At 34.4% G+C, this 16,161-nt stretch overlaps 1 protein-coding gene across 2 annotated transcripts in view; it reads right to left on the bottom strand.

Moving 5' to 3' along the window:
• LOC106460103 (multidrug resistance-associated protein 5-like) overlaps positions 1–16,161 on the bottom strand; it is a 76,827-nt gene that overhangs the window by 15,333 nt on the left and 45,333 nt on the right. For both annotated transcript variants that reach the window (XM_022386740.1, XM_022386741.1), the window contains exons 21-25: positions 8,170–8,292; positions 6,786–6,915; positions 5,204–5,486; positions 4,547–4,733; positions 1,601–1,880 (exon numbers count right to left, since the gene is read on the bottom strand). In XM_022386740.1, coding sequence (XP_022242448.1) covers positions 1,601–1,880; positions 4,547–4,733; positions 5,204–5,486; positions 6,786–6,915; positions 8,170–8,292 — 1,003 coding nt within the window. The remainder of the gene's footprint in view (positions 1–1,600; positions 1,881–4,546; positions 4,734–5,203; positions 5,487–6,785; positions 6,916–8,169; positions 8,293–16,161) is intronic.

Raw genomic sequence — 16,161 nt, 5'->3', positions numbered from 1 at the left:
ATATTGTAAAATCCAGAGAACAACGTTTCATCACGTGCTTTCCTTATCATCCAGTGGTAGATACAGCAATTGGAATAACATGGTACTGAAATTGACACCTTCGTCTAGGATTGGCTAAAACTTTTACAACTGAGGTTTAACACGCCCAGACACAGTTTTATAAAGAAAACAGACTAGAAAAAGGTTTAGATACCAATCATAGATGGCAGGACCAGTGCTGAAGTGAAAGGAAATATCTTAAAAACATTTTTGAAAAACAATTTTCTTCTTAAAGGCCATTTATTTACAGTCTAAAACGTATTTTAGGAATTTTTTTCATTAAATTCCTCTTTAAACTTCACTAAATATTACAATTTTGTACAAATAATTGACTGTTATGCTATTATTCACAAAAGTAAAATCTGAAATCCAATAAAAGATAAGTTCATCATTTTTTCAATTCACAAATGATTTTGCCCTCACATGGCAAGTAACGGGTTAAATACTCTTCCCAAAAGCAATCAATTTTTGGTGGTATTACACTACTTATGAAATGCCAAACAATGAAAAAATAAAGTTCTTATAAATATTGTTCCACCATTACTTTATTTCATAAGTGGTTGTCACATGACTTGCTGATTTGCATATTTAAAATAGTTTTAATGTCAAACTCAACCATCTTTATAGATGTTTCTAAAGAAAGATGCAAGAGTAAAATCAGCCAGTATAATGAATAAACTGAGAACAATGACAAAGATTTTGTAATTTCTTAAGAAATGAACAGGCAGAAAGAAGTAAAAATGTATGAAGCAACACCACAACCTTGTGTCATATAAAGTACAATTTTTGTTAAACAATAAAATCAAGCAGTACATCCTCTAGAGTAAACAAGAAGCAAAACTACAAGAATGTGGTTATTTGCTATGTTCAAATAAACTTTAAGAACTAGAAAGACAAATGAAAAAGGCATCTTAATACATTATTTTTGGTTCATTCTTTGAAATAGAAAGTAGGTTTGAATATCAGCAAAGGTTTTCTTATTAAAACTGGAAACATTCGTGATACTTATTTTTATCTCTCTCTCTCTCTCTCTCTTTATTGTCACTATATAGTCAATACTCTATTATTATATTAAAGCAAACCTGAAACATGTGTAAACTATAAAATTTAATGGACTTAGGCTTAATGAAAATGTTAAGTAACTTCAAGTTTAAAGAAGAAAAGCAGTATCTTGCATATACGACTGAGTAATCATACAAAGAATACCATAAGAATACTTTGGAAAGGCAACTGGTTCCAGTGAAATACACTGAACCATATTACCTAAAACAGTTAAAGAAAACCCAACAGATTAAAAGGCCAATAATGCTAGAAAGAAAGAATTACATTCACAAAATAAAATCTATATCAGAATTACAAAATTATGGCAAGTAAAATTATGTAGTACTGTAAATAACAAACATTACTATTTATTAGAATTTTTGAAATGAAAAAACTAACATATATGAGTTCTTATATTTGTTAAAGTAGTATTCCACAGAATTCTTATATAAACTGCATTAACTCCAACATTTACAGCTTCAATATAGCACACAAATTTTTGGATGAAAATAGCCAGTACCTGCCCCTGTTCTTCCTACAATCCCTATCTTTTCTTGAGGACTAATATCAAATGTTAGTTCTTTCAAGACCAGTGGAAGTCCTGGCCTATATCTCATGCAGACTCTTCGAAAACTAATGCGTCCTCTTGTAGGCCAATCTGGAGATGGTCTGTTGTTTTCTAATATTGGAGGAGCTTCAGATTCTAGCTCTTGAATGTACGAATGGATCCTCTCTACTGAGGTGAACCGAGTCTCTAAATCGCAGCCCAATCTCACAGCATACTGGAACATCCCACTCAACTAGAAAATACAAACACTTTTTTATGATAACAATGTTTATGATAACCATAAAAATATCTTGACTCTTACCCTCTCACCAGATTCCTTAGAAAACAAAGTAGATGTTTAGAGAATTGTATAATCCTCTAATAAAATCACCGTAGGAACACAATCACCTCAACCCTCATATTACCAACCAGTTTTTCTACCACCTATTACTGGTGTGGTCCACATTTTGAATCATAATAAATAATTTTATGTATTTGCCTTTCACAATGCTAAGTATAAGGAACTGGGTGAAATTATTTATTTTCTATGTAAAATACATTGCAATACTTTCGTTTAAATTTTTGTGTACCACTTATATGTTATTAGGAACCTAGTATTCAAGAAATTCATTGTCCTATAAACAATATGGTGTATAATAGTCTAAAAAATATATTTAAAAACCTATGGGATCCATATGGACCTTAAAAATACTTCTACACTTAACAAAACTTGGATACCTCAAACTGTTATGCTTACTTGTCAGTAGTTAGAAAATTATGTTAAGAAATAAATACTTAAAGCTAATCACAACAGTTCTGTTTCTAAATTATCCATACACATCATGTATTTACACACACAATTATTCAAAGTAAATGTGATACAAAAATTTATTATCTAGCATACTTGGTTTAGAGAAATAATGGCACACAGGTAAACCTACCCCACAACAGCTTCAAAGATTTGGTTGGAGTGAACGTTAATGTGCAAACAAGTACAGAAGAGAAGAAACAAACATAACACGAACACAACAAAACACTTTCTATAGCATGTTACATGCAATTGTATTATATACCTTCCAGATTAATAAGATAAATGAAAGTGAAATAAAAATTAATTAATTTGAAATTAAAATGAAGTTAAAATGTGAATGATCAGCAGTGGGAATAAGGCAGCACAAAAGACTGGACTTATACAGTGAGTTCTGCTATTTGAAGTCAGAAATAAACAGCCTTCTCCGAGAGCTGGAACAAATCTCCATCCGAGACAGCCAAAAAATTCACAATACAATTTCTCCTTGTAGCTGACCAACCAGAAAAAAAGGATATTAAAATGTGGAAACTAAACAACATGATAGTTCTCATATATCCCCCAAACTCAAGGTCAAAGAATTATCCTATGAAAAAGTAGGTAAGTTTTTAGACTGGCCAAGCTTCAAAAACTAACACCTCAAGCTGAAATTCTAAATGCTATCTCAACCAGATTTAGTATTTTCTAAAATTACAGCTTTCAAAGTTATGAATTTTATAGATAAGGAAAAGCAGTATCTTGCTGTAAACTGTCAAATAATTTAAACCATATTCATTCATGTTATAATGTATCTCATAAACATATTGTTTTAAATCAATGCCTCTAAAATTACATAAATTCAATTTTTTTTTAGATTACTAGTTATTATTGATGAAAGAGGGACATATTCGATGCTACTATAGCATGTAGTCTACAAAGATATTTACACTATAGCGTGGGGTCTACACAGGTACTATCAGCATCACCATTTTAATGATTCAATAAAACACAATTTCTTGCTAAATAATTTATATCTATCCATGGTTTTGTTCATCAATAATTTAATTAGTTGTGTGTTCCAAAAGAGTACCTTAAATGAAGGCTATAATTGTGCTAGTTTTGATTGTTGGAATTTATTTCATTCTGATTATATTTGCCCCCAAAACATTATATAATTTTATTTTGTACTTTATTAGTTTAAAAGTGTTAATAACAAATGGTGCTTATTGCAAATAAATGAAAGTTAAAACAGTGATGATGATAGTATCTGTGTAGGCCGTACGCTATAGTGTAAATATATTTGTACACCACAAGATATAGTAGCACCACATAGTCAGTATGTTGAAACATACCAGCACACAACTACAATAGCAGTAGCCAATTATAACTAATGCACTAGTCTTAACTGTGGTTGTACAAAATGCTAATCTAGACAAAATAACATGCTAACCTATGCTACTGAAAGAGAGAGAGTGGTAGAAACATTTCAGTTTTATCTCTACAAAACAAATAAAAATGCACATTCTGTTGTCCTTTCTTTGTTTTTGACTTGGTATTAGGAGAAATCACTTCAGAACAAGAAATCTAAAAACAATCTGTTTATATTAGAACAAAGTAGTTTTTGTATACACATACAGTTTGCATAAATAGCCATATTAACCCAAGCACTCTGGATTTAAATTATGCATTTGTTTGCTAAACTTTTTTTGTAGCATAATTCACTTGGTGATACTGTTATCAAAAACATTTTGTGCAACTTTTTTATTCAGTTAGAATAATAAACTGTTAAAACAATACCAAATCAAAATGTTTTCTTCATTCTGAAATAAAGAACACTCCAATATGACATTCCCTGTTACATCTCTCCCTCACTGGTAGTATTTTTTAATTCTGACGAAAAACACAATTTTACACACTAGTATAATTCCTTCATATTCTAAAATCTTGTGGGGATATTCAAATTTCAAAAATATTTGACCGTAAAAAAAAAACAAATGGAACAGAAATACTTTATTAATTCTTATTATTAAATAATTTTTGTATAATCATTTCCAGTTTGTCAAGATTTTAAAATCACTAGTTTTCTTTCTCAATCATGTACTCTTGAATAATATAGTGCACTTTTCTCTCACCTGCATAGCAACAGCAATGGCTAAGCCAGCATATGCAGCTCCAACTTCTTTCTCAATGATCACAACCAGCACAGTTATGATAAGAATCATCACAACACTGAGACCATCCATACGGCAGCCCAACCAACGTATGGACGAGTGATATAGGTAAAGAGGAGAAGAATTTGTATCAACTAGTTGACAAAATCTGAAACAAGAATATGGTTGCTTATCTCTGTGAACATGTTCAGAAGCATTCAAAATTTATATCTATAACTTGCACTAACCAAAAATAATTGTTCATTGTGATACTTATAAGGAATGAAAAAATATTTACTAACAAGCTCAAAACTTGTATCCAAAATTATAATTAAGTGTTATTTTAAAAGTCACTGAGTATATCAGACCAAAATGAACGTTTCATTAAGCATTATTTAAAAGTCATCAACGTTCATATTTTTAAACCATAGGTTCTTAAACTAAAGTTCATATTCTCCACAAAAATGTCAAAACCTGAATCATATGAAAATTTAAAATAATACTGTATAGAAATACTAAAATGCTCTTCAGTGCACCTAATACTAACTTGTAATTTGATAATACTTATTTAGATTTAAACATTACATTTTAGATCTATACTAGTATATTTTAAATATTAGTAAAAGTTTATAAACTAACTTTTCAACAAAGTCTTCTTGTTTTTGATAAGCACATATAGTAGCAAGACCATCAGCACTTGCACTGATGTGACTGTATATGGGAGACCTTGTAACATTCTCTTGGCGTTTTAAGTCCCTCAGAGCCACACGAAAAATTCGCTGAAGTAAACCAAATCCTACCAGTAAAACTGCAAGTACCACCAGAAACCATGGAGAAACAAAAGCAACAAGCAGGAGGTTGAAAACAATGATCATTACTCGTTGGAGAAAGGCATCCATTACAACAGGAAGTTGAGAGTCAACTGAAAATGTATATTTTGTTTTCATTAGAATTTTAAGACAAATAAAAAATCAAATATTCAGGGCAAACAAAATAATTAATTATTTATAAGAACATTGAAATAAAAAGTGAATATCAGTGATATAGCCATTAAAAATATCTAAGTATGTATGTTAAACATACATTTCCATTATGATATTCTCTGTTACATCTCTCCCTCAATGGTCGTATTTTTTAATTCTGACAAAAAACACAATTTTACACACACTAGAATAATTCCTTCATATTCTAAAATCTTGAGGATATTCAAATTTCAAAAGTACTTGATCATAGAAAAAAGGCAACAAGTCAAAGACACCTACTGTAAAGAATCAGGCCCATACAAAAACTGACAATGTAAAAACTTACCTTCATCTATATATCCCTGGTAAAAATATTTCTGCTTTGGAAATAAAAAGTGATATAGCCATTGAAAATCTGTTTAAGTATGTATTTTAGATATACACGACTGTTTCAGTTTAATGCGAATGTTATCATTTAGATAGTTTATATAGCACAAGTGTTAAATTTAGTTATTTTTAGAAGCAATAGTTTATCATAGATTTGTTTACGTAACTGTTTATGAATCATATGTTGAGTAGTTCAATAGTTATTAATTGGTGTTATATTATTGCATCAGGTTACTAGAACTTTGAGTTTTTCTCATTGTTTTAATTGAGTATTATTGCATCATAACGTCTAGTAGTGTGTGGAATGTTCTAGGCCTCTGTCGGGATATAAATATGCATCCAGTTCAAGAGATAGATCTAGAAAGAGGCATTGTGAGTTCAGCTATAAAGAACGTATTGTAGCAGTTTTTAAAGTGACTATCACAAATTGTATTGTAACAACAGAGTAGAGAAAAATAATTAATTTTGTTATTTGTGTTCTAAAGTAATTGAACCAGCCTGTGTGGACTTTGATGAAAAAGAGACAATTATTTAAAGCTTTGCAAACAACGGTGGTAACCAACAATTATAGTGGTGATTTTAAAGTGAAATTATAACAGACTATTGTAATAACAGAACATAAAGAATAATTCGTCTTGTCAAATTGTGTTCTAAAGTAACTTTGACAAAGGAAAGAATAATTATTTAAAGCTCTGGATACAACTGTAATAACCAACAGTGTAATCAATATTTGCATATATGTTTGTCTTGTTTGTATATATTATTTTGAAACAAGTGGACTGCGTGCTGTTTATTTATTCATTGCCAACAAGTCAAAGACACCTACTGTAATGAATCCGGCCCATACAAAAACTGACAATGTAAAAACTTACCTTCATCTATATCCCTGGTAAAAATATTCAGTATTCGGCCACAAGGAATAGTGTCAAAAAAATGCATTGGACTTCTGAAGATTCGTATAAAAACATTATCATGAAGGTTGCTTGCTGCTTTCATAGTCGTCTAGATAAAATAAATTTAAATTTAGTTATTTCTTACATTTAATTATGAACAGTTGAATTACAAGCTTTTCTTACTTTCACCCTGGATTTTTTGTTATGTCTACAAGTTGCATGGCTCATCTTTAAACCAGTGATAAAACTATTTCTTCACTTTGACAAACTATGTGCTATGGTTAATGAAGATATGGACTCAAACCTTACTACCAGATACAAGAATAATATTTAAAGATCTAAAATGTCCAGAGAGACAGAAAGGTTTGTAAGGTTTAAAATAAACCATATATTTTCAATAGCAGCCATAAAGACAATCCATATCTGACCTGTACAAAAAATTTTTTCTTTTAATATCTTTACCACTGGTATTTTTAGTTGAATGAATAAAAATATTTTGAGATTTGAGTTCAGAATCACTTGGTAGTAAGAAAAAATTATTTGATTTAATTTATTTTCTCCACCAGCAAATTTTTTGCAGCCGTACAGTAGCTAATATAATAATTTTAGTTCAGGTTAACACCCACTATAATTTCTGGATAAGTTTGTTTGCTTTTTTTTAATTTCATGCAAAGCTACTTGAGGTCTATCCATGCTAACTGTCCCTAATTTAGCAGTGATAGACTAGCTGAAAGTGCAAACAAATTCAGTGACTGGGATTCTAGATAAATAAAATTGTGTTCAAGTTTAGCAAGCAAAATCCTCTTGGGACCACTCAGTAATAAAAATGTTAATTTGGACTAGTTTACTACTTTACTCACTATTCATTATTTTAATTTTGGTAAATTAAATGGTTTTAAAGATTAGTAAGCAAAATCCTCCGAAAGCCATCCAGCAGCAAAAAGGTTAATTTTAGTTTGAGTTCATGCTTTCTTTACCAGTGTTCAATGTGGGTTAATTAACTTATTTTCAAAGTTAGCAAACAAAATAATTTTCAAACAACACATTGGCAAGAAATGCTAAATAGTTTTTATTCAATACTTTCTTCGTCATTTGTTATGGGGGGTGGTGAAGTAAAATTGTCAAAGATTAGCAAGCACAAACCTCTCAGGATCACACAGTAATAAGAAGGATAATTTTGGTTTAGTTTAATAAATTTCCTTCCAATGTACTTGATGCCAAGAGTGCTTTTTTCTTAAATTACAATGTTAGATTTTCCATTAATCTATCCAGTATTGGAAACCTATATAAATATTGAAACAATTTACACATCCAACAAAAAGATTTTTTATTACTTGCACAAAAAATTAAAACATTTCATCACCTTTGTAAAGAGGTAACCCAAGATGAGTCCAATTGTAATCATGACACAGACAGACAGACCATAGACCATCTGGTAGAATTCAATCTCTGGATTCTCAGTAATGACGCCATTACTACTGGAATTCTTTAAATAAATAATAATAAATATTCCTTTTCATTCATGTACTGGAAATGATACTCTGACTTAGCATAACTACATATATATATATATATATATAATGTTGCATAGCAATATTTATTCACTCATCATTAGTTTTTGTATTATTGTATAACAAATGGTTGGCTTACTTCTGAAAATATTTAATAATTAAGAGAACGACATCCTCCTGGTTCTGTTTCACATGATTACATATATATTCCCTGAAAATACAAACAGCCACAAGCCTTTGTAAAACAGAGACAAGACAATATTCACTACCAGAGTCAAACTTAGAAAAAAAGAATGGTGGAAAGATATTTCCTTAAATACTAATTGTTAATTTGCTTAATTATTTATTAACATTATGATAAGAAAGAAAAAAAATTTTAACAGTAGGCTATTCAAACCAGGACATAAATCACACATTTATATATATAAAAAGCTGAAAATAATGGGTGGAAATGGCCAAAAGCATTAGAGGCAAATACCAGAAATGAAAAATAATTTTAACAAAACATGATCTCAGTGTTTGGAGAACCCAAGAAGATTTAAGCCTTTAAAAACATTGGAGCATTTTTTTTGTCCCATTGTAATTATATATTTAGTTTTTAACATTTTTCAAGTTCTTGTATTTGTGTACTTTTTAATTCCCAGAATGTTTCTGGACAGTCTGTGCTTTTTTTTGTTCATTTGTTCTCCACCTCCAACTATATTCAAATTTTCTAATTCTGTATCCACTCACAGGTAAGTCTTCTTTTTCTAATTGTGCCAGCAATAATAAATAAATTTAGCAACTAAAAAATATACTAATTTTTATCTTTTACTAAATTTTATGACTAACTCTGTTTGATTTAATCTTTACGTTGTATCTTCAGGTGATTCATAGTCAATGTTCACCTGCAACCTACGAAATCAAATCACTAATTTATATGTTTAGTTGTAAATCTTATTTCATGTAATGTTAGTCAAGAAAGGCAAAATATTGCTAACAGTCACTATTAAAATATTACATGCAAAGATAAAACAAGAATCTTAAGCTGATTAAACTTTTAACTGAAACAATCAAATTTTTGTGATCAAATTTAAACATCACTATTGTGGGAAGAGAGCCACCATTTATAATATTAATATGACAGGATTTAAAACATACAGAATTAAACTTAAACTTTATTGTATTCTGAAAAGATAATGACATGAAACTACAGATAAGTTTAATATAAGTAGAAAATGTTAAATTCTGAGAGAATTATTAAACAACTGACTAAATTCCAAATAGATTTCCAGCTTAGATCATGATTAAAGGACATGATGCTAAAGTAACATGTTAGATCATTAAAAGTTAACATTTTCCTAAATTGAAAATGTATTTCCAATAATACTTATCTCTGCTGACACTTATAGCTATTACCCAACCACCAGGGTTTCTTCTTTGCCCATCTAAGCATTAGTCTGGTTTTTTCTTGCTTGCTCCAGTCTTTTATACCCCACTCAATTGCCCTTGGTGATATTTGTCTCATGAAACTCTCCACCTATGCCAATGCATCCTCTATCCTGGTACTGTATATAAGCACCTCATTCAGATAATTTTGTCACTTTTTGGAGACTAATAACATCCCAGTCTCTAATATCGGCTCTTATTGGGGAGTAACATACTTACCTCCACTGCCACTTATAGCTAGAATCCCACATTGTGAAGGTGGAGAGGCTTGTGAGGGGATTATCCATACAGAAAGCATCTGCACAGATCATGGGTGTACCAAGATGAGAGTGGTACCTGAGTGGGGGAACCCCATTACATCCAGAACAGATATGCTCGTCACCCTGAACTTAGTTCCTGTATCAAGGGTAGAATTGTACATGACTGATCATCGCTATAAGCCAGCCCCAACCAGATAGCCGAGGTTCCACTACTAGAGGTTGAAGTTATGGGGTCTTGGTCCCTAAATCCCATGTTGGTGGCTAGGGCAATTGGATCGCAACGTAATATGTATATATACTTTTGATTGGATCCTAACCTGTAGCCATAGAGGGATGCATTCTGAACCACCGAAATCATGAAGAGAAGGTAAGCAACACCAAAGCAGATAAACTTTCCCCTCCACCTGAAGAAGCTCGAAAAGAAACACACCAGGCTCAGAATGATGGGATCATGTATGCCTTACTCAACCAAAGGAACAGAACTCATCCAGTCTGAAATTATGAACATTCATCCTCACTCCCCAACCGAGTGGGCAAGGAGCCTTCCACTTGCTCTCGGAACTATGGGAGAAAAGTGTGGAAGAACTGTGCTCAATCAAGGACACCTCATTCAGAATTATGAGGAAACAGTGGACCTCCTTCCATGAACAATATACTGAACTGATATTGATCAAAAAGAAGGGCCATGCACACCCCATTTGGATAGCTGAATATTAAATTTGAATTGATATTATGAATAGGTTGGTGCAACTCTTATCAACATCTGTAAAAAAACATCCAGGAACCCAGGTAGGAGGGGCCTCAACTTTGCCCTCTTCTCTCCAAATGTGGAGGAATTCACTCTAACACCCTGGAGGAAAAGCCGCAGTCCACCACCCCACTGACTGGAAACCAGATGTGGTTAGGACTCCCTAACTCCACTAGTAGAATCCAGAATTTAGTTTCCTAAATTTCTAAAAGTAAACTGACCCCAATTTATTCAATCCAATGATCAGCAGGGATAGGCAGGATACCCTTTAGCTTTACTTATGATAGTCCATGAGTGGCAGTCCAGCATAGTATGGTAATAGCACCTGGTGAGCTCCTAGGTGATCTTATGGAACACCTCATTTTGAAAGAGCCTGCTGAAACTGGTAGTAATTATAGTGAAATAGTGGTTGCTAGTGCAGAATTTGATAAAAGCACACCTGTCTTGGCAACACCCACCGCAGAGTGTGATCCTGAGAGACGAGACGAAAAATAAAAAATAACCAGGCTAATGAAATATTGAACTGAACAAGAATAGATGTTGCAGTCCCAAAAGAGAAGGCTGCCAGGGTTGGATCTGAAAGTAGAAGCAGGATGTGGTGGCCTAACAATTGACAAGATGTTGCCAGAAGTAACCAATCATCCATGGAATGGTGTGTGCACAGTACAATGGAATGAAGGAGATGAGAAAACTTGTACGATACAGTAGAACCCATGTTAAGCCTATGAGAGACCAAAGGAAAAAACACAGAAAACCCATTAGTGATGCTTTGTCGAGAAAAAGTGATAAAATTATCTAAACGAGGTGCTTACATACAGTACCAAAATAGAGAGTGTACTTATGTAGGTGGAAAGTTTCACGAGACAAATATCACCAAGAGCAATTGAGTGAGGTATAGAAGACTGAAGCAAGTGAGAAAAAAAATCTGACTAATGCTTAGATGGGCAAAGAAGAAACCCTGACAGTAAAGTAATAGCTATAAGTGGCAGCAGAGATAAGTATGTTTTGGAATTATACTCAATACATACATATTTTGTAAACTACAATGCTACGCTTTTAATTATTAGTTTAAATATATATATATATATACACAAAACACACATTTGTTTTATGCCCTATATTTTTTGTGCTTCACTTATGATTTGTCTCTACCATTTTCTTTTTTATTTACCATGAATATGTTTGAAATATGTATGTATTTACTGATTAATCCTTACATAAATACAGATTTATATTTATTTCTACACATAAACTTTCTAAAGTCTGATACAAAATTGGCTAACATAAAGTTAACATTTACCTTACCTGAAAATATATTTCTGATACATACCTCTTCACACAGAATAGCTTATTTTCCTCATGATCTACCAGATATTTGCTAGTCACCAGCCTTGTGAAAACTCCCAAGTGAATTTGCAGCATGGCATGATGACGTAATGATGCAGCAGAACCCTCCACCAATAGGAGTGTGAAGCACCTCCACACTCAGTAATGCCCTCTACATTTGCTCTCATGAATCTTCATTCTTTAATGAGGCAATAAAGAAATGTGCACCAGGAAAGTGCAAAGAATGGGAAGAACATGTGGGGAGTTGAGTGCCTATCGAAAATACATTTCCAGGTAAGGTAATTTTAACTCCCGATCAGAATACTCACCTCAATCACACATTGAGGTGATGGAGGGACCAGTGCAAAGATTACCTAGAAGAGTTCTCTTCAGAAAGCATCTGAAGGAAACACATGGAGTGTGAAACCCAATGGTCGGGGCTTCATAGAGGCACACCTGTGAGAAACCGCATCTCAGTTCATCCAGGATGTATTCTCTGTGTATGAAAGAAGAGGCAGAAAAGCCAGAAATGTGTCACTAGGACAGGCAGAATAAATACATAACCATCCAAGTACTCACACACAAGCTGTTAGACAGCCAATATGTGTACTCCTTCAAACTGTACCTTGTGTGCTTACCTCCTCTACCACCAGACTCAATAGGTCACAACCATCTATGGAAGAATAGTACTTGTGATAAGCATCCGTGTGTATGGTATGGTTACTTCAACTCTACCATCAGTCTATGGGCTCCATGCCAGCTGCAGGAGGAGGGCACTGTCCACTTGAAGATTGTGATGTATCATAGCTATGTATGTGGAGTGACCCATGCTACACTCCTGTGTCACAGCAGCCCCACTTCTCATCATAGAGAACCCCTCGTTCTAGACCTAGAGATCAGATCCCTATCAGTAAGGATTCCCCATGGTCCAGCAGCTGAGAGCTGGTGAGTGGCAAGATTCTCCCACGATTCACTCAACAAGAATTTGCATAGGAGAGACACAGAGCATGTGCCCATATTCCTATTGGTTCTTCAGTCCAGCAATGTTTTTTTTACTGGAGACAGTGCAGTGGTAACCATGAAACCCTATATTCAAAAGCCAGCAAGCAATAGCCAGAGAAGTAGGCAGATACACAACTCCTGTTCTCACTTTTTCCAAGATAGTCCATGAAACAGGTATGGTCTGGATCAGACATGAAATGTAATATAGATATATGTATTGAAATTCCATGAGAAAACTCAAGTGGTCTTGCAGAACACTCCATCTCACAGTGGGCACATGTAGGGCCAAGGCAGATGATACAAATGCTTACTGTTATCATGGCCCGATGCAGATTTTGGGTAAGTATACTCTGGAAGGCAACACTAGCTTCCTAATGGGATCCTACAGTATGTTAGTTGTGAGTAAGAAAAATATAAATACACTCACTTGTTTGAAGTCGAAAGGTAGATTGAAGGATGGCTATGAGTGGAAGTCTAAATCCCTCTGGAGATGTGACAGAAAAGTAGTAATCAACAAAGGTGTGTGGGATAATCCACATGCCAGCCTGGAAAATGTCCTCTAGAGGATGGTAAAATTGAGCTGCAAGTAAATGTGTAAGGTTTCAAATCTGGTGAGAGGAGACATGAAAGAGCTGATGATCACCCACCTCAAAAGAGAAGTACATCAGACAGATGAGCTGGCAGATCCATCTGGTAAGGGTGGAGGGAGAGAAGGATTAGTAGAGATGGGGTACAAAGGAGTGAAAAGATGGTGACAAGAACCCAGAAAGAGGAAAGGCAAAACAGATAACAATGAACAGCCCATACAGGACATAAGAATCTGTCTGGGTGAGAACAATCATAGATATGGGATATTGAGGGAGGGATATAGGAGAAAAGTGAGTCAATCTTCCCTAGCAACTGAAGTGTTGGGAAGGAAGGACCAGTGGGGGTAAAGAAGAAGGTAAGTGCAGTGTTACAGAGTTTGGGAGGAATCTGTGGCAGATGTCAGAATGAAGGCAAACAGGCAATAAGGAAAAATAAATAGGTTTGAGAGAGAGAGAGAGACAATATAGGGTGCAAATGGCATGAGGTTCAAAAGGGTCCTGGGGGAGAGCATAAAGAACCATTTTCAGTTCCCAGTTGGGCAAGAAGTAGTATGAGGGGGTCTTTCTATTAGGAAGAAGTGAAAGTGGGTGGTATAGACAAGTGCAATGTGGCAAGTAACACTACCCGATAACCTGCAATAGAATAGACAAACAAGTCATTGTTGAAGAGCCACGTGAAGGAGGTAAGGTACTGTAAGGTAGGCCAGGGGGGGAAATGGTGAAGGATAGACCAATGCCAATAATCCTCCATTTATGTTGATACACAGAAGAGGTAGAAGGGTGACAAAAGTGAGACAGAAAGAAAAACTACACAAATGAGTAATCCAGCTCAATGAGCAACAGACCAGGTAAATCCTACAAGTGAAGATGAAGGGATGTCATTCCTTGATGAAAGAACAATGTGTGCAGTTGAACCAGAAAAGATGGAATGTTGAGAAGTAGCAACTTGGTCAAGAGAAGACAGAGTAACAGAAACTAAAGTTGGACTGGCCAGTAAGGGCTACCAACAGGACTCTGCAAGAGGTGTCCCAACTAAGAGTAAGGATGAAAGGAAGAAGGTCGAGAAAAGGAGAGGCATAAATGAAGAGATGGGACTAGTCTTGACTGAGGGTATCAACAGCCAGGACTGAGGGGATTATGTACAGAAGACCAAAAGAGCGAAGTCTGTCATTGAGAGGTGTGGCAAAGGCATATATGAGGGGAATTCCAAGTTGGAAGCAGATCCAACAAAAGATTTGAGGATGAAGAGACTATCCTGTGGGTAGGATGCAGTTATGATGAGAAAGATGGTCCATGATAATGTTCAGTGCACTTGGAACATGACGAGCTATTAAACCAACCTGACTGGAAAGGGCCCAACATTACCAAGTGTTCCACAAGGAGGGGAAGGAAATGAGAGCATGTCTGATAAACAAGAAGCAGTTCAAAGGTATTGATATATAGTGAATACTCTTCCAGTGTACAAGAACCCAAAGTTAGATAGTCACTAAAGAACACTCCCCATCCAAAGAGAAGCATCCAATGAAGAGGTAAGAGAACACCGGAGGTGGTGTTGGAGCAGTCTAGCCACCCAGCAAGATCCTCCAGTGGAAGAGGAAGAAGGATCAGTGAGTGACAAAATGTACACTGTAGGGAATGCATATATGTGTGTGGCAAAGTGGAATGAGGGTTCCAAAGAAGCCATGGTCCCCAAAACAGATAGAACCTCTAGCACTGAATGTGAAGGCAGGGCACAAGATGCCCAAGGTCCTGTAAGCAAACCCCAAAAGGTTGGCCATGGCTGAGGTGAGAGTTGAAGAAAATCCTCAGGTGATTGAAATATTGGGTTGGGGGTAAGGAAGGACTTGGAAATCTTAACAAGCCACCATAAATGAGCAGTTTTATGAAGAAGGGAAGTATGTTCTGAGGATTCATCTGGGAATACATAACATAACATATTTTGGGACAACATGGAACCTATTGGTCCATCCACTGTTCTATCCTCAAAACTAAATTAAAATGAATAAAAAAATAATAATAATAATTTCAAACCCAGCCCTTTTCATTCATATAATTATCAAGCTTTTTCTTAAACTCACTTAAATTTACTGCCTCTACAATATCTGAAGGCAGCCCATTCTAAAGGCCAACCACCCTGTTAGAAAAATAAAACTCTCTTAGCTGATGATGACTCCTATATTTATATTTGTGTCCCCTTGTCCTACTATTCTCATTTTTAAATATAAAGAGATGGTACATCAATACTATCCATTCCCTTTACAATCTTAAACACCTCAATCAGATCCCTCCTAACTCTTCTTTTTTTTCAAGAGAAAACAATTTGAGAGATTTCAGCCTCTCATCGTATGACAACCCTCTATCCCAGGCACCATTCTAGTAACCCTTCTCTGAACCCCTTTCCCATAATTCCATATCTTTCCTAAGGTAAGGAGCCCAAGACTGAACACAATATTCCAAATGTGGCCTAACCAGTGACCTGTACAATAAAATTAT

Source organism: Limulus polyphemus, unplaced genomic scaffold (genome assembly GCF_000517525.1).
Source record: "Limulus polyphemus unplaced genomic scaffold, Limulus_polyphemus-2.1.2 Scaffold709, whole genome shotgun sequence".
Lineage (NCBI taxonomy): Eukaryota > Metazoa > Arthropoda > Merostomata > Xiphosura > Limulidae > Limulus > Limulus polyphemus.
The sequence above is the reverse complement of the archived record's forward strand: the minus strand, read 5'-3'. Positions and strand labels throughout refer to the sequence as shown.